At 38.8% G+C, this 20655-nt stretch overlaps 2 protein-coding genes across 2 annotated transcripts; both read left to right on the top strand.

Moving 5' to 3' along the window:
- The first annotated feature begins 1481 nt into the window (after positions 1-1481).
- On the top strand, positions 1482-10104 carry LOC135610535 (V-type proton ATPase catalytic subunit A). Its single transcript, XM_065105166.1, has 20 exons — positions 1482-1762; positions 3305-3431; positions 3588-3643; positions 3740-3796; positions 4164-4275; positions 4392-4429; positions 4534-4635; positions 4749-4805; positions 4901-4972; positions 5109-5210; positions 5286-5348; positions 5422-5554; positions 7261-7367; positions 7560-7754; positions 7849-7935; positions 8304-8408; positions 8806-8903; positions 9008-9086; positions 9515-9603; positions 9742-10104. The coding sequence occupies exons 1-20, from the start codon at positions 1691-1693 to the stop codon at positions 9854-9856; spliced, it is 1866 nt and encodes a 621-aa protein (XP_064961238.1). The 5' UTR covers positions 1482-1690; the 3' UTR covers positions 9857-10104.
- A 671-nt stretch (positions 10105-10775) lies between these two features.
- LOC135582882 (cryptochrome DASH, chloroplastic/mitochondrial-like) lies at positions 10776-16418 on the top strand. Its single transcript, XM_065105167.1, has 13 exons — positions 10776-11237; positions 11318-11457; positions 12448-12663; positions 12751-12891; positions 13409-13483; positions 13858-13974; positions 14065-14111; positions 14232-14308; positions 15173-15248; positions 15360-15429; positions 15638-15761; positions 15861-15910; positions 16041-16418. Exons 1-13 carry the CDS (start codon positions 10808-10810, stop codon positions 16260-16262), a joined length of 1785 nt encoding a protein of 594 aa, XP_064961239.1. The 5' UTR covers positions 10776-10807; the 3' UTR covers positions 16263-16418.
- Positions 16419-20655: the final 4237 nt, after the last annotated feature.

The raw sequence follows: 20655 nt of genomic DNA, 5'->3' as shown, positions 1-20655 counted from the left end.
TATGTATATATATATGTATATATATATTTATTTATTTTCAGTCATATGGCATTCTCCCTAGACTAAGTTGAACTCACTCTTACTATCATGTTTATCACATGTTACAACTTATCCAATTTTTGGATTATTTTTGGCTAATCAAAACTTGACATAGAAAGTGCTTACTTTTCCCTAATTAAGATACCAAATTTTCAATGACTGTCAATAATTATAGAATGGGTAATATAAATGGGACTTGTATAGTATGTTCTAAATATTAATGGATCAAACTTACTAGGAATGTGTTTGAGAATATATTTGAAATATGTAGTGGGGCCAATGTAAATTTCAAATGGGAAGTAGTCTTAGTACACAAAATTCTTCCAACAACCTTCTAATAGATTTAATTTTACTAGAAATTTTAACCCATATTCTAAAACTATTATTTTATGTAAGGAACCTTATAACTATAAAGGAATCGAATATGAATCCACTTGATGAAACCCCATAATATGAAGCTAATCCTAACTGTTAAACAAGGATTATTCATCAAGAGATTTATGTTAAAAAATATTCATATGTGTGAGATGAAGAGAAATATCCTGAGAGGATAATCTCATAATAATGATGATTAAGGATGTCGTATTACAGATATAAAGTTTGACTCGGACTCGTTATTATAAAATTTCTGAGAGTTGATTACGACAATTGTTTCCATTTGAGGATAAATTATTATGTGGAATCGACCCATATTTTTTCCTATATATCGTTATAATCTCAACTTTAGAAGAAACAAATCCCAAGTGACTCAATCAATGCATTTTTAAGATCATAAAATTTGGTGCATAGAAAAACATATTATTATGGACTAAACCTGCGTATAAGCAAAACAATAATTCCTTAATTTTCTGATACAGGCAAAACACAGGTTGGACCAGTAAAGCCCAACCCATTAGGCTACAACAATGGGCCTAAAAGCCCATAAATCTATTTTCTCTCTCTAGCAGAACATTCTCTTTGCTTGTGTGTAGATTGTGAGTTGTATCATATTGATGTTCATCATTCTTAATCTCCTCCTTGTACACTGGGAGCTCATGAAATGAAACTGAAACATTGCTCTCTCTCTCTCTCTCTCTCTCTCTTTCTCTCTTGTTGTTGTGTAGCTTATATTCATCTACTGAGTCCCTCAGCATAAGCAGAAGGCAGGTAGGTTCGATGGTAACAATCTTAAAGTGCCGAGAAAATTATTCTCTGTAGCGAGGGAGTACTGTTTTCCACGCATCTAACTTACATTTAAGTAACAATTGAATTGGGCCTACAAACTATCAGCCAATCACAAGGCAGGTATACGGATTCGTCGTTTCTCCGTAGTATAACCAATAAGGGGACCCACACCAAAACTCGGACCGGCTACATCGTTAACGCCAATCACGAGGCAGGTATAGAACTGGTTATAGTGAAGCTTTGTCTTAGTCACTCTTTCGTTACACAGTTTTCGCGTGCCCCAAAGCTGTGTTTATCTGTTGCACGTCCATTGCCCTCGCCGTCGTCTTCTTCCCCTTATCTCTCTTCCATCGCGATCTCCAGATCTCGTCGCTCTCTCCCGCTCGTCCCCTCGTCTTAGATCGATCATCCATCGACCTCCAGATTCTTCCAGGTTCTTCCCGATCCGGCATCCTCTTCCTCGGACTCCGGATCTTGATCCGCCGAGATGGCCTACGGCGATCGCCTGACCACCTTCGAGGATTCCGAGAAGGAGAGCGAATATGGATACGTCCGCAAGGTAATTGTCCCTGCGATCACTTGCCTCACCTTGTATGTATTCTGCGTAATGGGTTCGATCTAGTCCGTTATGGCCATTTTGATTTCTTATTCTGCGAGTTTTAGGGTTTCTTTCTTGTTCTTTGCCTTATCGAATGGGTTTGACTTGATTTCTTGGGGTTCTTGCGCCGATCGATCTGGCAGCAAGATATTGACTTGTGATTTGAAGTGAACACGGGTCACACAGTTAGTCCTAATTGGAATATGTTCACCATAAAGCTGAAATCTAATTGAAGGCGCTAGATGTATTGAACTAGTAATGATCTTGAACGTTGAGAGCAACATCCTGGGATCAAATCCCGCCGTCATCTTAAGAACACTCGCGGTTTACTATGGATTTTTGACTTTGAGATCTAAAAATGCTGTCTGACCACTTGCATCCAACTCTAGGGGACACAATTTCCCATCTAGAGGATATGCAAATCGTCTAGTCACGGAGATGCGCATAGATGTAATGAAGTCCCTTTTGTCAAGAAGAATAACGTGTCCGGTACATGTGGGTCGCTGTAGAGTGTATATGAGGACTGTTGATGTTCTATTTAGCCCCTTTATATTGCAAGATTTATACTTCTTTCCACACCGTTCTAGTGCTCAAATAAGAAAACATCACAAAATTAACCAGTCACTAACTGATGTAGTTCATGTTAATTATTGTGCTCGGAGATGGAGGTAGAGTACTTAGACCGACTCAAATGCAAGATTTTGCTATTGACCACTTAACAAGTTATGATTTATTTAATTTCGATAGTATTGTAGAAAGAATGGCTCAAATGGCTTTAAAGTGCAAGACAAGTTGAATTTTCCAAATGTTTATTAAAGAAATTATCATCTCTTAAGCTAACTTAAGAAACATCTAACATTAGAGATCTATACTAAGAATGATGTTAGCACAAATGCCAAAGTCAGTGGGCTTTATCAGGTTTTGCAGTTTGCAATAGACCAAATCAGATTAGGAAAGTAAATATGAGTCTCCCTCATTTGCTTTTTGTTCTCTTCTGGCTTATGCTTGATGGACCAAGAACTGATAATGGTGTTGGGTATTGTTATAAATCAACATTATGCTTGTCTGTTGCTAGACTGAACTATCATTTCAGCTCAGCCTGACCTAAAAAATTGTTGATTTGACTGGATGGTCTAGTCTGACAATTTAGACCAAGCTTGTTCATTGTTCAGGTTTTTGTTAGAGGCATATACCAGGGCTTAAGCTAAGCCTGACCTTTGAATTTAATCAGATGTTATGGCCTATCTGTCCAAGCTGGCTGTTGACACCATTAATTCTATCAATGTTAAATTTTAACTGAAGATTATCCTCACGAAGTCTTATCTTTGTTCATGATGAAGTTCCAAACCATCATCTTGCTTCCTTTTTCTATGTGCCTTGTTGTCTTTCGAGTCCGGGCTTCTTTATAAAGATGCTTTTTAATGGTTCTTCTGCAACAAGTTACTCATGGATAATTGTGGCTTGATTTGTTATACAGCCTTATTCAATCTTACAACTTTCTAGGTTTCTGGGCCAGTCGTGGTTGCCGATGGTATGGGAGGTGCCGCCATGTATGAACTTGTTCGTGTTGGTTATGATAAGCTTATCGGTGAGATTATTCGTTTGGAGGGTGATTCCGCTACAATTCAGGGTAATTGACTTTAGAAGCTGTTACTATTGTTCTAAGCATGCATTTAAATCTCTTCTATTGTAATTAACTTTTAATTTCTTTGTTATTTATTTTGTCTTTTTAGGTTGTTTATTGGAAAGCATAAATGATATAACACTTGTTGGTTTTGAATCTCAGTTTATGAAGAAACTGCTGGTTTGATGGTCAATGACCCTGTTTTGCGAACTCGCAAGGTGATCAAGATTCTGTATGGTTTTAAGTTTTAACTCTTGTTATCAGTACATGTATTTATGAACTGGGCTAAATAGTGTGTTGCTATTTTATGACAGCCTCTCTCAGTCGAGTTGGGACCTGGAATTTTGGGCAACATTTTTGATGGAATTCAGGTTTTGTTCAAATTTTGACCTGAAATTACTAGTTGCTTGCATGTATTTTACCAGAGCATTTAGTGACTCTTGTTGGTTAGCTTTGGTCACTTGCTTAGCTTGTGGCTCATATGTCATTAATTATATGATTAATTTAATTAAATCTTTTTGCTGGTACAATTGAGGTTTATTTGTAGCAGTCCACCATTAACCTCACTTATCTTTGAATATCAAAAATATCTGCATGAGTTTTCCATTTATATGCTCATGCTTGTTTCTCATTAGGTGCAAACATACATTGTTTGAAATTGATGTTATCAACCGCCTTCCTGACTATCCTGTTAATCTAAATGTTTTTCCTAATATTTATTCTTCTTCCTAATTACAGCGGCCTCTGAAAACTATTGCTATAAAATCTGGTGATGTCTACATCCCTCGTGGTGTTTCTGTCCCTGCACTTGACAAGGATGCATTGTGGGAATTTGAGCCCAGTAAATTAGGTATCTAGACCGACTTACCTATAACACAAATCATAACTTGTTTTCATCATCTTTTCCAGGTTTTTGGACTGTTGCTGGTTTGTAGCATGCTTAATCTGTTTTTGCACTTGTTACAGGTGTCGGAGATCTTCTGACTGGTGGTGATTTATATGCAGTAAGTAGCATGAAACTGAGCAGATTCTGGAATAGCAAGTGATATTGTTTTATTATCTTTATTCAAATAATTTAATATTGTCATGTTCATTATTTAATTTGCAGACGGTCTTTGAGAACACATTGATGAAGCACCTTGTTGCTCTTCCTCCTGGTTCCATGGGGAAAATAAGTTATATTGCTCCTGCTGGTCAATACAACCTGAATGTTAGTGAACATTTTCTTTGTTTATATATGTTTTTTTCGTTTTCATCAGCATGTTCATCATGTTGGTTATGCTCATGATTTTTTCCTGTCTCGTATTACCATTATACTTGCAGGATACAGTCCTGGAGCTGGAGTTTCAAGGTGTTAAAAAGCAGTTCAGCATGCTTCAGGTTTATATCCTTGTCCTTTGTCATTTTATAGTTTAATTAATATCCATTTCTCCCGATGAACAGAGTGACTTCAATGTTTCATGACTTATCTGCAGACATGGCCAGTACGTACTCCAAGGCCAGTTGCAGCAAAGCTTGCTGCTGATACACCTCTATTAACAGGACAGGTAAAGATGAAAACCTTTCCTGCCAGTAGGGATTATGTTGTGCTTTTATATACTGTGAATTTTATTTCTCAAGGTTCATATGATGGCATTCTTGTCTTCTGGCATTTAACATATTGAGTTGTGTATCCTTATTTAGCGTGTGCTAGATGCTCTCTTTCCTTCTGTTCTTGGAGGCACTTGTGCTATACCTGGAGCTTTTGGTTGTGGAAAAACAGTCATCAGCCAGGCACTCTCAAAGGTTATTATGTTTGTAATTGTAGTTTTTCTCCTTGTCTTTAGTTGTGAATTCACTTACACTTATCAACTTCTCCAGTACTCTAATTCTGACACGGTGGTGTATGTTGGCTGTGGAGAAAGAGGAAATGAAATGGCTGAGGTTCATGTCCCCTTCTTTGCTTTGTACTTTGTCGTTTTTATATTTATCAATAATATCATAAAACAATATGCAGGTGCTTATGGATTTCCCGCAATTGACAATGACATTACCTGATGGCCGTGAAGAATCTGTCATGAAGAGAACAACACTTGTGGCAAACACTTCCAACATGCCTGTGGCTGCTCGTGAAGCTTCCATATATACAGGTATGAGCTAAGTAGTTAAAATGAAATGAGAATAAGGTAAACTAGTTTAGAGAATGCCAGACAATATTATGCTTTCCTTAACAGAAGCAGTTCCTCTGGACATATCACTTATGTTTCCCTAAGCTAACCTAGGTGCATAAATATGCTGGCATTGATCTCTCTTTGGTCTATAAATTTTGTGGTTATATGGAAAACAAGGTAGGCTATGCAAGGCCTAGGACTCATATACTAACTATTAAGAAGTTTCTTTTTGAATATTACTGTTTGAGGGTGATGACAGTTCTAAGATGGAAATTTGCTGTTCAGTGGTTGCTTATAGAATAATAATAACCGAGTCTACCAAGCAATGGTGAGGAGAATTTTTAGATGTCTCATCACATGGTTGAATATTCCATACTTTTGAGTATCTTGAGTTGACATATTGCCAGAAGTTTAGCCAGGATATTACTTGACAAAATGTGATAAATTAGTTAGGTTGATTTTATGCCCATCAAATCCAGATATTGCCTTGAACAGAACTAACTTTTCCAGAAAGGGCAGCCACCATGCACTAGGTATCTACCAATGTGGTGTAGGGAAAATCAATGGATGCAACCTTGCATCTTCTAGTAAACAGGCTGTCCTCATAACTTGAACTCAAATCTTGCAAAGGAGCAATTTTATCATTTCACCAAGTCTTGTCTTTCAAATAACAAGAATTGTTGTGCTTATCGTAATTGATAATTTATTACAAAAGATGAGAAATCTGTGAAACCTCATCTGCAAAAGCCATCTAGATTGGTACTGCCTTCATTTGAAGATTCATCTAAAGATAGAACTGCACGCCTGACATGCAGCATGGTCCAATAACTCATCTTGCTATGCAGTTGTGGAATTAAGGAATCATTTTCAACCAGTGCATTATGTAAAAGAACAGTGTTGGTTGTTTTATGTGCAAGTTTAATAGAGTATATGTTACTCTTTTAAATTCCTATTGGAGCTATGAGTGTTTAATCTTCTTATGCTTCTTGGGTGTCTGGAACAGCAAACAAATTGAAATTAGAACAACATGGCATGATATTTGTAATCATACCTTAGTTTCAGATTATCAGAACAACCACAGTTTTTTTTACTCCTTTCTTGCAAGCATCCTAAGCCTTGTGCAACAGAATACTTGCACGTTGTGTTATTTGGAGATCCAGGCAGTAATTTCTATTAGAGAGCTTTTTTGACAGGCCCTGATCTTCTCTTGTTCTCCCATGTTTTCAATGTGTGTTCAATATGAAGTACCCAACTTTGTCTTTATGTATAAATATATAAATATACACTCTCTATACATGCCTTGTGTATATATTTTTTATATAATATGTATTTCGGGTTATTTCCTTTTTTCCATTTATTTGCACCTAAGGCCCCAGTTTTTGTTCCTTTTCCTACGTGAAGCCTCCTTCATACACTTTTTCCCTATGTTACATAACCCCTGCAGAAATACTAGGTGGTTGAGACAAGAAAAAAGGTATGCAAAGGAAACCTTAAGTGGGAAAGTCCAAAAAGGAGGGTTTGAGTAGGGGAAAAGGGTCTGCCTCTTCAGGAAAAGTGCCCATATGTTTGTTCGTACCTTTTTGGTATCTTAGCATTTACAGCGTACATTCTGCACTACTATAGATACTTCTGTCTTATTCTGTAAAAACATAGTTGCTCATGTTCAGTTACATTGAATTCCTCAGGCATCACAATAGCAGAATATTTCCGAGATATGGGATACAATGTCAGCATGATGGCTGATTCTACCTCCCGATGGGCAGAAGCCTTGCGTGAGATCTCAGGCCGACTGGTAATTGTCTTTATTTCTTCTAAACAATTGTTAAAGCATTCAGCACTCAGCATTGGTTGTAACCTGTTCACTAAAAGTTCACCCACCACTTTTATTTGTGCTGTCTTGTTTTGTTTTGTTATCTGTTAAGTTAATTTCTCTACTTCATTCTAATCTCTTTTGTACTGTGTTAAATTATCTCTTGTTTCTCAGGCTGAAATGCCAGCAGATAGTGGTTATCCTGCATATCTTGCAGCACGTTTAGCTTCCTTCTATGAACGTGCTGGTAAAGTGAAATGTCTGGGTGGGCCAGACCGAACTGGCAGTGTCACAATCGTTGGTGCTGTTTCCCCTCCAGGGGGTGATTTTTCAGACCCTGTTACTTCTGCAACTCTTGGTATTGTTCAGGTAAATGAAATGTCATCTTTCTTATGGTTTCTTCTAATGTTGAGGCTTTCTCATGGAGAATTATCAAGCCCTTGTTGTGTAAAATACTGTGCAGGTCTTTTGGGGACTAGATAAGAAGCTGGCTCAGAGAAAGCATTTTCCATCTGTGAATTGGCTTATTTCATATTCCAAGTACTCAAAGGTTTGCTGTTGTACCATTTTATTATCTAAAGTTGCTTGAACTTGCAGTTATCTCACAAATGTCGTGCACTTTGTTGGGTAAAGAGGATACAGTGTAATAATTGCGGTTTTAAGATACATGACATAAAAATTATAGTGAAAAAACAAGGCAGTGCATTTTGGGATCTTCAGTCTAGATAGTCTTAACTTTTGTTCCACTTGCATTTCATTGAGTACGACAATTACCATAATGATGGCTGGCAAATTGGCTGTATGTTCCATCTTAATTTCTTGTTGCTTTCTGAAGATATGCTTCAGTACTTTTCATGACAAAAGCAAGTTTTTCATCCAATTCTAATTTTAATTAGTTCACTCTTCTGTGTTTTACAGGCATTGGAATCTTTCTATGAGAAATTTGATTCAGATTTCATTGACATCCGGACAAAGGCTCGTGAGGTACTACAGAGAGAAGATGATCTGAATGAAATTGTGCAGGTAATCTTGCTTTAGCCTATCTTATCACCATAATAATATCTATTGACATGTGAAACTCTTTATCTTTTCTTATAGTTGTTGGAATCCGGTTGAACTTGAATGTGTTAGGAGCATAACCTTTCTTACAATGTTTTGAGAGCTTACTTTGATTTGCATAACTTTTTATCTATGAATTCTACTATTCTGAGTTTATAGTATGTTGTCTGACTTGATACCCGCTGTAACTTTCTCTTTCCTCTTTTGTTATCACTTGATTTGTTCTATAACTTTCAACAACCTTCTGTGATGCTAGGTTTTTATATGATTTTCTTAGTTCTCATATCTTGAAACCTGAAAAAGACTTGAATCACATGTTTTTTTAATCACTTCTTTGTAACTACTGCCTCTGATTCTGCAGCTTGTTGGTAAAGATGCATTAGCTGAGACGGACAAGATCACACTAGAGACTGCAAAACTTTTACGGGAAGATTATCTGGCACAAAATGCATTCACTCCGTAAGCTGCATCTTTGTCCCAATGACTTTTGTATCTGGCCTTATTGGCTTGCTTTTCTCCTTTATATAAGGTGACTCAATTGACAACTTTTATGATTGAAACAGCTATGATAAGTTCTGCCCATTCTACAAATCAGTTTGGATGATGCGGAACATTATTCATTTCAATACTTTGGCAAATCAGGTATTCTCCTAGCTGCTGTGAATATCTGTTTAAAAAAAATTCTGAGTTTTATATGTAGAAGATTGTGCTTCTTGCTTCTTGTTCATCTTCAACCTTGAATCTCACTTAGCAACTCAGTGCACCAGAAACAGACTTTATTTTTTTTATTAGGCCCAGTCTGTAAATATTAGTCCACGGTTAACAATGAGGCCTTGACCCATTTCCAGCTCTTAGTGTGATCCTTAACAAAGTTATATTTCAGTCATATTTCTGGTTAGCTGTCAGCAGCTGCTCACTTGATGATGGTTCATTCATGCATTTTTGTTATATCTATGGATTTTTAGAAAGCTGAAGTATTCGTCAATTGGTAGTATAAGAGCTTTGATGGAACTTTGTAGTTTTTAGATTCTATGACTTCACTCTTGCTTTGTTACCAATTTCATTATCAGGCAGTGGAGCGAGCAGCAGGTTCTGATGGCCAAAAGATCACTTACAGTGTTATCAAACATCGGTTGGGTGACCTTTTCTACCGACTAGTGTAAGTAGTGCATGACGTTCTAGAGTTAACTAATATTTTATCCATACTCATCGTGTGCATTTTCTTTTTTTTCCCTCACTGGATTCTCTCAGAATGCTTTCGTAGTTGACAATTTGAGTCTGTTATTGGTTTTCATAGGTCTCAAAAATTTGAAGATCCTGCAGAAGGTGAGGAAGCTCTTGTTGCAAAATTCAAGAAATTGAATGATGACCTCACTGTTGGATTCCGCAACCTTGAAGACGACGCACGATGATCTTCGTACCGTAAAGTCATTAATCGGAATCACTATCACCATTACGATGTTACTAGAATTTTGGAAGATCTGCAGCATCATGGAGGCCCCATGCTGCTGATGTTTCCCTTTTGAGTTATGCATGTTCTTGAACATGCTGTTTTGTTATTATATTCCAACTTGCTGCTGTTATTAGCAGATCAGACCATTGTTTTTCTGAACTATTGTAATAAAGGGTGAATCAATAACTCAATTACGGTTTTGATTCAGCCTGAGCTGCAACGGTGATGTTTTCTTGATGAGAGACAACCACGTTTTCTTACCAACATTCTGAGACTACAAATCCGACTCTCTTAGGCGTCGGTGAGTTTGGCTTTTGCTCGGGTATCACTATGATACTAAAGAACCTTTTTTTTTTTTTTTTGGTTAAAGGTTAAATGATAAAAATGAGTTAAAAGTGTTTATCAGCTAACTTAGATGACTTATTTAAATTATATCGAATGAGATTTTGAATCTTAAAAAAACCATTCTTCTCTCACTTTTGGGCATTATTTTTGCTAAAAAATATTTTATATATTAATGTCATCACACAATTATTCCTTTGACGTCCATCGATATCATCAAACCTGTAAAAGGAGGCAGTTCTACGTTCCACAGAGAAAGATTGGCACGAAACAGTTGTCTACCATGTCCTAAGTGTGGACCCAATCAGAACACGTAGTGGCAGAGCGCTTGCACGGTCTTTCCTGTTTTGTCACTTGCAGCCAATCTGCGTCATTCGACCTGCTTCAAAACACTAGGCTCCTATTGGTCCACGGCCCAACCCAGAGAAACTTCTATAGGCCGAAGTTGCGCCACGTGATCACCTTCCGAGAGACCCACGTGCCGCGACGCCGACGCTTCCCTTCCTTTCCCTCCGCATCTCTCTCGCGCTGTCCAAACCCAAATCAACGACAAAAGAAAACGAAAGCCATGACTTCCATCATCCGCGCTTCCTCATCCTCCCCATCCTTCTTCCCCTCCAAACTCCCTTCCTTCCATTCAAAACCCGTCCCTAATCCTCCCCTCTTCGGTCTCCGCCTCCTCATGAGCATCGTCGCTGACCCTTCTCCCCACGGCACCGACGATCGCCGTCCCGCGGCCCGATGCCACGCGGTCCCCGGACTAAGCGCCGACGAGGTCGTCGCTGCTTCCGATGAGGCCTTTGGGAGGCATTCTTCTCCCAGTCTGAAGCGCAGCGGCAGTGGCGTCGCGATAATGTGGTTCAGGAACGACCTCCGGTTGATGGATAATGAGGCTCTGGTGCGGGCTTGGGCGGCATCGGAATCGGTGCTGCCGGTGTATTGTGTCGATCCTCGCAACTTTGGGGCCACCCATTACTTCGGCTTCCCGAAAACCGGAGGTATAAGCACACCAAATAAAAATCTTCTATGTTCTATGTTACTGAATGCTCGAGTGTTCCGTGTTTCCCCCTTTTCGTAGCCTTGAGGGCACAATTTCTCATTGAATGCCTGGAAGATCTGAAGAAGAATTTGATGAAACGAGGGCTAAACTTGCTAGTACGATTCGGGAAGCCAGAGGACATCCTTCCTTCAATTGCAAGAGTTTTCAGTGCCCATACAGTTAAGTGGTTTTAGATGTGTTATTAAGAAGCAACTAATTCTGTTCTATTACGAATTATTTTTATTAGGCTGCAAGCTTAGCGTAATCTGGATCAACAGTAGCTTCGCTTTGTGCAGCATCTCTTTGCCATGATCTACTGTTTCCAGTAGAGTGTGTATTAAGTGTAGGTTTGGATCAACTTATGGATTGTCTTGTTACAGTGTACATGCATATGCAATTTACATCAAAGATAATAAAAATATAGTGTTGGCAGCTTCAGTATTTTATAGGTCAGGTGTCATATTCAATTTGGGGCTTGCATCTGAACCATTTTTCTTTTAAAGACATTTTTGTTATATCAAAATGGCATACATGACGCTCACACCTAAGACCTATTACTTATGTAACAATGAACTGCATTTTAACTTTCTTATCATGCTATTAGTATGGTATAATGCTATAGACTTTCTTGTGCTTCGTAAAGGGCTCAGTTTTTATTGTGCACTATTTGAAGCCTTGTGTATCAGTAGAATTAATTCACTAGTCTCAAGAAACGAAGCAACTTTTCCATATTTTGTTATATGATTAGACCAATATAGAGCTTATAGGGTGCCTTCTCCTTTCCACTTATGCATCAAACTACAACAAATCAGCTTTATGTTGTTGTGATATATGCCAATATCAATGAATCTATTTTACAAAGTTTTCTTTGATCCTCCCTGTCATTCTTTTTGACATCCTGTGAACCAATTAATTACTGGAAGGAATTGTCAAGAGAACCGTTTACGAAGATTTTGCTTTTCTGCATTCTCTACATTAAATCACTAGGGTAGGTCCCCTTCTAGTTATTCTTAAATCATATCCAAGGAAAATAAGTGACAGTGCTGAAAGGTCCTATATGATTTTAAATGACTGTCGCTTAACTTGCTGAATGCTTTCTTAGATTGGCAGTTATGTGCCCAGATACACTAGTTCAATATCTGGATGAGTTGCTGATCCTATCATTTCAGGTTTATGCGCAGAAGGAAACATGCAGTGAGGAGCTTCTGGTTGAAAAGCTTGTTCTAAAGGGTTTGCAACAAGTGGTGCTACCTCAAGGTGGAACTTCGAACCAAAAGTCTGTCGGTCTAAAATTAGTTCTTGTCTGGGGAAGTACTATGTACCACATTGATGATATTCCATTCAGCACAAAAAACTTACCAGATGTATATACACAGTTCCGCAAGGTGAGTTCATCTCTCATATCCAAAGTTGTTACGTACAAAGGATTTTAAAGGTAGATACATGTCTTTTGATAATAAATCATTTCGCAGGCTGTTGAATCAAAGTGTTCAATCAGGGGTTGTTTCAAGTTGCCGGTGTCACTTGGGCCACCTCCAAACACTGGTCTGGATCAAATCGATGGATGGGGAACCATTCCAACTCTTGAGCAACTTGGGCTAAAGGAGTCAAAGGCAAGCCAGATGATTCATTCTGTTTCTCAAGCCATGCCAAGTCTTTTTTATTTTAAGTCAACTGTTAAGCCAATGATACATCTTATTCCAAAGTATGGAGCTACCATTAGCACTTTCAATTGTGAGAATGCTCAGTGGTTCAAGAAACATTGATAATTGCCATAGAGTCTCCTTGCTGTATCAAAATCCAATCTCCCATCTTCTCACTGTTTGGATTTACTCTTGTCCATATTAAATTTTCTGCTTCGATTTTTATTTTATAATTTAGACATTGTCCAACTCTTTTTCATCAGATTTACCTGATCCACTTAATCCATAAAATATTTTGCACATGAAGCAAACGCTGGCAGTAAGCAAACCGGTTGCTTTCAAGATGATAATTGCAAATTAATATTGTGCAATGTTAAAATTTGTGATAGTTGCCGAATTTCCAATGTTTATCTTGTGAAGTGTTGATTTTTGGGATATAACATATTGGATGAAGGTTGATTAAGTGTTTTTTATTCTCAAAATGCAGCATGAGCAGGGAATTCATTTTCTCGGAGGTGAAAATGCAGCTCTAGGAAGGATTTCCGAGTACTTCTGGAAGAAGGCATGTAACTTACTGATTGTTATTGTCTTCTAAGAATACAATATCTAACTTTTTTCTTGTCAACTATCTCTTTTCAATTCTGATCAGCATTGCAATTTCGGGTAGTTTGTCCAGACATTTCTATTCTATCTATTTGTAGTACTTCCTAGTTCCTACTTGAATAAAAAGTATTGCAGTAACTTTCATCAAGCTGCCTTTTATGGTTACTAGAAGTATTTTATAGAACAATTTTAGCTGTAAACTGAGTTATCATGAATCATTTTGTCTGCGTAGGTCTTTGGACGACACTATGCAGTGTGCACTTCATAATATATTCTCGATGGAAGTTAAAAAACAGCGACAATGTAATTCTTATTTTCTTTGTCCTTGTACAGGATATGTTAAGGGTTTACAAAGAAACAAGGAATGGCATGTTGGGGCCAGACTATTCCACAAAGTTCTCACCATGGCTTGCTTCAGGGAGCCTCTCTCCTCGTTATATATATGAGGAGGTGCAGAGTCCCTCCATTTGATTGATTGAATCCCCTGGTATTTGTTCAATTGTGCAAGTTCTAAATATGTTGTTTTCCTGATTTCATTAGGTCTGCAGATATGAGAAGCAGAGAGTAGCAAATGACTCCACATACTGGTATTTTGTCATTTATAACTCTATTAGATACATGAAGCAGCTCCGACATATCCATATTGCATAACGCAATTCTTCAGTTGACCACGATATCACCTGACTGACAAGATGATTATAATTCAGGGTTTTATTTGAACTGATATGGAGGGACTACTTCAAGTTTATATCTATGAAACATGGGAATTCTATTTTTCATCTAGGTAGGTAAATTTCTGAGTTCTTGCTTATTGCAAATAATTTTCCCTCAAATTACATTACCCTCTTTGGTTAGTATTTGGTCAAACATGTCACTCTAGGTTGATCAGTGTCTCATTTGAGGTGCAAAATCATATTTTTCTTCATCAAGCTATTGGGGCATCTACAAGACCAGGAACATGCAAGGAAAGCAATACTGAAGTCCTCTGAAGTTTGAACTATCCAAATCCTTTCTTATATTCACTAAGAATGCCTTCAAATTTGTCTCGGTGCATGGCACCAAGCAAAGTAGCATCCCTTCTTTCTACTGGAATATAAATCTGAACTCACAACACAATATATGCTTCTAGTGTCAATTATGTTTCATTGATCAAACCTGCTATTTCTGGTAGTAAGTCTTCCTACTTTAATTTTCCCTTTTCTCTAGGAGGTAGAAAATTAGTGTATTATGTTCTTCAAAATTAAGGTATACCCAGAGTGCTTTGACTTTAGAAAAAAATTTATGGTCCAGGAAATAGATGCATTAAAAGCTATCCTTTACCTATCAGAGAATAAAAAATTCTATCCTTAGCAATACTTAAAAGTTTTATCAGATTCAACAAATCAGAATATTTGTAATTTATTTTGACAACTCTGTAAGGTATGCATTAGACAAGGGAAAGTAAATATTTGTATTTCTAATCTCCGGTTAGATATTTCTTGCACAGTTGCATGTTATCAATTTCCCAACAATTCAGCTATATGTTTTTATTTTATTAAAAGAAAAGCCATTATTAATTATTTTTTTCTTTTCTTTTTCCCAGTGGTCACACCTGACTGAGACATCTTTCTTCTTCCTTCGTTTCTTTTTCTTTGTTTTGTTTATCCAGGGGGTCCAAGAAATGTGGTGTCAAAGTGGAGCCAAGACCGATCATTGTTTGAATCTTGGAGAGATGGTCGCACTGGGTATTTTGGCTCAATTCATTTTGTTTAAGTTTTCACTGTTGATCAATTAAATAATAGTATCATGATACAGTGAATTGCAGTCTTGATCTGTTCTCTTCTGCTAACTCGTAGCTACCCCCTCATCGATGCAAACATGAAAGAATTATCCACCACAGGCTTCATGTCGAACCGAGGGCGCCAGGTAAAGCTTCTCATGATTACCATCTCAATGTAGGTACCGCGGAATCACTTGTGCTTCTATGTAATCCAAAGATGAGTCAAGAAGATGTTCACAAACATCTGCGTCATCTGGAATCATGCTTCAGATCGGAGTTTTCAGATTTGTTCATAATGCAAATGAATCCAATACAGATGATGTATATATACTGACTAATTTATGTGCCTTGCAGATTGTCTGCTCATTTCTTGTTCGAGACATGGGCATAGACTGGCGCATGGGGGCTGAATGGTTTGAGACATGCCTACTAGATTACGATCCAGCTTCGAATTATGGAAACTGGACTTATGGAGCTGGTTAGCATCAACAATCCATTCCATATCAAACACCATAGCTTATGTCGAAATCAATTTTCCTTCTTTATCTACTGCTAACTCTGAAACTCTGGTACGTAGGCGTTGGTAATGATCCAAGGGAAGATCGGTATTTTAGCATCCCAAAGCAAGTAAGTAATCCTAAGATTATCGTACGACATATCGACTTATCCCTTAAGGTTAAGAATTCAGTCATGCCAATTCAAATTTATGTTGCAGGGTGTTCACATGATCAAACTTAATGCCTCTGTTCCTGTGCAGGCCAAAACCTATGATCCTGAAGGCGAGTATGTTGCTTACTGGTTGCCGGAGCTACGACAACTCCCCAAGGAGAGAAGAAATTTTCCAGGGCAGTCATATATTAAGCAAATCGTGCCTCTAAAATTTGGGAACACACATCAGAGTACTCATGCCAGCAACGGGAGAAGTGAGAACACACATCATAGTCATGTCAGAAAAGGGAGAAGACAGAACAAAGTGTAATGAAGATAAGAGGTTCATGTTTTGATTGTGCTATTAGATGAAAGCATGTATTTATCTTTGATTCATATCTAGAATAAATTGCTTGATGGTAATGTAAACTGCTACAATTTCGTGGAACTGAATTGAATCAAAACTTATATAGGTGATTCATCTTTATGATATCCACCATGATAAGAAGCTAAGGATTATAATACCGACTTATCGTACCAAAAGTATTACGAACTTAACTAGTTTTACCTAAGTCGTGCGGTACCCTTGCGTACTCGTCCGTACGGGGTCAGCCTTCCCGAAACATCTTATGGTCCCTTAAGAATTTGCAAAGGAGAAGATGGGCTAGAGGAAGTATTTAACTCGAGTTCCACAAGTAGTCATTTCGACAAACACTTGATAGATAATGCAAATTATAAACACAGACTTTGCAAGCTCTGAACAATTGCATGACAAAGGGTTCAAGTGGTCCGTCGTGATCAAAATTCCTCACAAGTGCCCAACCATAAAGGCCCATTCAGCCATGTAACACTTGGGTAGCTCCTAGGCGTTGTGTTGGCTGAGACTTCGCACCACTCTGCGGAGTTAAAAACCCCAAAAAATGGCTGTCTGGATGGCTTATTTTTGGACAGGTTTGCCTCTACGTGATGGCTACACACAACCTGCGATTACAAGTCTGAAACGACCATAAAAGTGAATCAAAATGAGGCTGCCAAGCCTAATGTAAGCCCTCTACATGTTGTGCATAGCATGAATAAAACCGAAAGATACAGACATACACGAGCATTACATCGAACACCCTGGTTACAGCTTTGTTCGTGACATTCTCTCCCACTTATTCCTTTGATGTCCTCGTCGAAGCCTTTACGAATGCTACATCTCCTCGCCTTTCCTGAATCTTCAATCTTCTACTCTAGTTGCTATGTAACTCTTGGCTCCCAACTATTCTCCGTCGCTGTTATTGAATTGTCGAACTTTGATCCGCTATGCTGCTTTAACTCGCTAATGACTCTAGTGTGGGGTTAGTCGAGTTGTGTTGATTCTTAGTTCATATGGATCCTTCAGATGAAGGAAAAAACTTTCCTTGTTATATGTCAATCTCTCAAATGTCTCACACTACTTGAACTTGGTGGATGCCTACTGGAGCTTCAGCGAGCATTACTTTGCAGACTTTGAAGTTTTGAGATCTTTTCTCCACAAAATTTGTCCATGGATTCCTCTTCTACTTAGTTGTCGCCTCCAAATAGGTTCGCATCACTTCCGCTTTCGATTGACATTCTATTGGGAAATGAAGTGAACGATCTACTCTCGGAAGCACCGATCACCATTGGTGAGGATTTGACAACTGTTGTCTTTCACTTTCTTTGAAGGACCTTTGAACATGCACAAAGCTTCTCTACTAGATAAATAAGAGAACTGGGGTACTCGGTTTTACCCATTCTCTTAAGAGTTGAGAAGACAAAATGTTACTTAACTTTGCTCGCCTACTCGAGAGTTGTACTCTATACATCGAGCTAGTTACTAGCTTTCACCTACTCTTTGTTCACACTTCCAAAGCACCCAAAGTGTTTGCACTCATTGCGTTGAGTTAGCTACTGCGATTCACCTTCTTATTGTCATCGAACTTCTGGGATGCATGAAGTTTTGCCTGAAAAGAGTAAAATTTTGTCCCGACTTAGAGTAAACTCCAATAGTTTTTAGTCACCTCTGGGATTGTACCATCTTCTCCATCATTTCTGTTGCCTATTCCACTAAGCAAAAAAGTTACAACACCGTATATTGTCTACTTCATTCTTGGTCGAGCACTCTTGCATTAATCCAAAGTCCCCCACTTTTGACTATTTTAATGAGAAGTCTATTGACACCGGTCTTACGAAGTTCCCTTGCCTCTACCCTTTAGCCTTATTTCAGAACTTCGAGTTTGCCTTTGCATTCTCCACTTCTCGGCCCCTTTCATGACCAAGCACTCTCCCTCCATAAGAGCAAGGGATTGATGACATCATGATAGTCTCACTTCTATAATACCATGACGTTGCCATGCTCATGGCCCTACTAACCATCGCCTCATATCTATGTCCCTTTCCGATCAATAGATCCACCTATGTAGCACTACGACGCTTTTTTGAGTCTACCCTCATTCTAACCGAGACTTGGTTTTGGGTACCTAAGTCTCTCTGGATTTATCGTTACTTCCTCGCCCCTTTTGATCACCTACTTCAACACATTTGTATTCTTCGAGCAATTACTCTTGGTTGATGAAAAGACAGACTGCAACTCTCATGCATGGTCTCTGCCATCATGTTATAGGGTTCACGTCGATTCTGTACTCCATTGCTTCCTTGGTAGCAACGTTCACTTACTCGATATTGTCCTATAACTTATCGAGCTCTCTTAAGCGAATATGAGCTCTAGAGTAATCTAACTCTCCAACCACTTTGATCATACCTCTATATGATTAAGTCTCCCCCATGGGACTCACTATTACTTGCACTCAAAATTCTTCCTTGGTGGTACATAGCCCTCATATACTAATGATTAAGGCCTTCATCCGATGCAAACTTTGATGCACACATGGAAGACTTGCCTTTGTGGTACCATGACATTCACTCATTGAATCCATAACCCTTTTTGTCATCGTGTTGTTCACAGAAGTGGAGCTCCCAGTAGCTCCCGTTCATACCTTTGTATGATCTAGTACCTCGTGGGACTTCTCTCGTGTGTGTCGCATTGCCTCGAATTGTTTCACCATAATTCGCTTCACCATGTCGTCTCCTGGTGACATCTATATTGCATTCTAATCTTTGTGGGATGAACTTAGACTGCGATATCTCCATGTGTGGCTTTTGCTAGCATATCATAGGGTCTCCGTCATATCCGATTGTGTTCTCTCCTTTGACAATTGACCTTCGTCTACTTGTTCTCGAGTCACACCCGGACGAAGCATAACTCTAGGACAATCTGTCACCTAGCAACTCCTAAAATCTACCGACTTCATTGAAATTGGTGCGTCATTATTTGGATCCTGGACCTCTGTCCCCAAGCACAATCTCTACTACGTATTACTTGATTCGGGGCAATTCAAATGGTAGCACTATAGCATATTCTTCAAGAGTATTGGTCTTCGTATTCTCTTGCCTCATGTCAAGGCATTCTGACCCCAACTTCGCCTCTACCAGTTGAGTCATCTTAATTCCTCCATTAAATGTTTCGACGAGATAAGATGCATGTGCCTCGAAACTCCTTTCAACTTTAGCACCATGTAGGTTAAATCCGCTCCATCAGAATAAGGGACCCATAGAACGACATGATCCTACCTCTACAAGAGATCATATCCTTGACCTCTGTCCAAGGAAAGCTTAGTGCCTCTGCTTTATGTTTCGTCTTCTATATTGGCTCCCTTCATGCGGCTTAGGTACTTCACCAAGTTCCACTCAAGTTGCTTCGCTCCTTGATTTGCATTGAGTTGACGGTGGCCCTCGCACCCAACATTCTACGGGTTAGCCCTCCATTGAGTCTGATCTCCACATCGGCTTCAAGTGTGCCTTTGTTTGGTGTTGCCTTAGGTCACTTCCTCACTTGATCTTGTAATACATCCACAAATGCATTACCTCATGTGAGAACATGCGACGATTCCTTGTCACTCGCTCGGTCTGTTGAGCTTTGTATAGTTATTGTCTTGAGGTACCCCTCCTCAACATATGTGGTCCGTTGCACATGATTCTCCTTCTGGAGAACCGAGACTCATCCCTCCTAGATATTTGTCTCGTTAGAGCAACATTTCTCTTTGCATCATTCCCTCTAGAAGTTTCAGAGACCATTATCCCCTTAGACTACTCCGTCTTGTTGAATGGACCGTGCACAATTCCACTCTCGTAAACATACTTGCTAGATTATGACTCTTCGTCAATACAATCCCCCTACACCCCTCAAGGCCTAGCAACATACTGAACTTGCTGCACACTTCAACCTCCTATGGACATATCATTCTCATGCAGAATATAAAGTTTTAATGCTCAATGGCATCGAGTTTCGATCGCTTTGGGATGGCCACGGATAGTCCATCATCCATATACAAGCCTTTGCATGAGTATCAAATTCTTCGAGTTAGCAATTTTCTTCACTTCTGTAAGCTTTACACAACTCTTTTGGTTGCTAAGCAATCCATCTCACCTTCTACAATATCATCCTTTGCCAAGCACCCCACTTGTCTTAAGTATCGTCAAGTTTGGTTGTGAACATTAAGCCGTAGCTTGAACTCAGCCATCTCAACTTTTGTACGCTACACATTCTTCTTAGCTCGCTTGTCCTTGTGGTGTCTCTTATGCGAAGGGTTGGACATTCCTCTAAATGTCAATCTTAGATGCTCGCTCCTTTAAGCGACTCCTTTCCTTACATCTCGACAACA

This window comes from Musa acuminata, chromosome BXJ2-4, assembly GCF_036884655.1.
Source record: "Musa acuminata AAA Group cultivar baxijiao chromosome BXJ2-4, Cavendish_Baxijiao_AAA, whole genome shotgun sequence".
Taxonomy (NCBI): domain Eukaryota; kingdom Viridiplantae; phylum Streptophyta; class Magnoliopsida; order Zingiberales; family Musaceae; genus Musa; species Musa acuminata.
The sequence above is the reverse complement of the archived record's forward strand: the minus strand, read 5'-3'. Positions and strand labels throughout refer to the sequence as shown.

What these genes read in the sequence shown, in the direction of transcription:
- LOC135610535 (XM_065105166.1), top strand. Translation starts at nt 1,691, where the DNA reads ATGGCCTACGGCGATCGCCTGACCACCTTCGAGGATTCCGAGAAGGAG. An exon ending in ATCTGAATGAAATTGTGCAG is followed by an intron (nt 8,409 to 8,805) that starts GTAATCTTGCTT and finishes CTGATTCTGCAG; the next exon opens with CTTGTTGGTAAAGATGCATT. An exon ending in TCAATACTTTGGCAAATCAG is followed by an intron (nt 9,087 to 9,514) that starts GTATTCTCCTAG and finishes TTTCATTATCAG; the next exon opens with GCAGTGGAGCGAGCAGCAGG.
- LOC135582882 (XM_065105167.1), top strand. Translation starts at nt 10,808, where the DNA reads ATGACTTCCATCATCCGCGCTTCCTCATCCTCCCCATCCTTCTTCCCC. An exon ending in GAGTTTTCAGTGCCCATACA is followed by an intron (nt 11,458 to 12,447) that starts GTTAAGTGGTTT and finishes CTATCATTTCAG; the next exon opens with GTTTATGCGCAGAAGGAAAC. An exon ending in ATTTTAGCATCCCAAAGCAA is followed by an intron (nt 15,911 to 16,040) that starts GTAAGTAATCCT and finishes GTTCCTGTGCAG; the next exon opens with GCCAAAACCTATGATCCTGA.